We start from the raw sequence: 1,167 nt of genomic DNA, 5'->3' as shown, positions 1-1,167 counted from the left end.
TGGGGGGGTGGGGGTGGTGTGTATGTACGATTAGGGTTCCCCCAAAGGTTAATTTTTCGGCTTTCTTCTACTAATATTGCTGTGGCTGCCACTGCCTGTATGCAGGTGGGCCACTCCCGACATACTGGGTCTATTAATTTGGATAGGTATGCCACCAGTTACCTTTTTCTGCCCCATTCCTGCGTTAGGACCCCATGAGCTATCCCTTCTTCCGCGTTTACAAAAAGGGGAGGGCTAAACCTGGGGCTTCTAGTAACTTCTGTTTTAATTCTTTAAATTGCTCTTCTCCATCTTCTGTCCACTGTATTGGACTTTATTTTACAAGTCTGTCATACAGAAATTTTATTGATTAAGTGTATCCTTTAACTCATAGTTTACAGTACCATAGTAACCTTAAAATCTTCTTTATTTCTCTTTTTGTTCTTGGGACACTTAATGCTGTAATCACAGAAATTTGCTCTGGATTGATTTTTCTTCTTTTTTTTTTTTTTCCCACTAATTAGATGCTTTAAATACTTTACTTCTTTTCGTACAAACTGCAGCTTTGTCTTTGAGAATCTTAATCTTTGTTCTCCAAAAAAAAATAAAATTCAACAAACGTATCAATGTCTCTCTGACTTTCCGCTCCCTCTCTCCTGATACCAACAGATTATTTACATATTGCAAGATTCTTACTCCAGGTTCTGCCTGGAACTCCTTTAAAATTTTCTCTAGCATCTGTTCAAATAGATTTGGGGATTCTGTGAATCCTTGAGGCAGGGAGGTCCAGCGGAGTTGCTGCTTCTTCCCACTGTCCGGATCTTCCCATTCAAAGGCAATTTCATGATACAAGACTTCTCAGCTCCTGAGTTTACTAAAAAGGTGTAAATTTCCTCCTGGGGGCCTAATTTTAAATTTATCAAGGGCTCACTAATTCTTTCTTCCCCCAGGAGGTAGAGCCCTTGACACGTTTAATCGGTAACGTATTCTTCCTGTTGAACACAGCTGATGCTTTCTGCTGCAAGGGGCCCCTTGGATTTGAAGAAGAAAATTCCTCCAAACACCAGGGCGGGTACCCATACAGATATTTGGCTTTATACGTATGTCCTGGGAGTGTCCGGACGCCTTACTCCGACATGAGCTCTTTAGCCCTGGCTGCGGGGACCGCCAGTGCTGCGGAAGGAGGCC

The 1,167-nt window shown here is 42.4% G+C and overlaps 1 protein-coding gene across 1 annotated transcript in view; it reads left to right on the top strand.

Moving 5' to 3' along the window:
* Positions 1–1,115: 1,115 nt before the first annotated feature.
* Positions 1,116–1,167, top strand: part of HUS1 (HUS1 checkpoint homolog (S. pombe)) — a 7,999-nt gene continuing 7,947 nt past the window's right edge. Inside the window, exon 1 of the mRNA XM_009895054.1 lies at positions 1,116–1,149. Coding sequence (XP_009893356.1) covers positions 1,116–1,149 — 34 coding nt within the window. The remainder of the gene's footprint in view (positions 1,150–1,167) is intronic.

The sequence above is a fragment of the Charadrius vociferus genome, unplaced genomic scaffold (genome assembly GCF_000708025.1).
Source record: "Charadrius vociferus isolate BGI_N301 unplaced genomic scaffold, ASM70802v2 scaffold101, whole genome shotgun sequence".
Taxonomy (NCBI): Eukaryota; Metazoa; Chordata; class Aves; order Charadriiformes; family Charadriidae; genus Charadrius; species Charadrius vociferus.
This window is presented reverse-complemented; position numbering and strand designations above follow the sequence as displayed.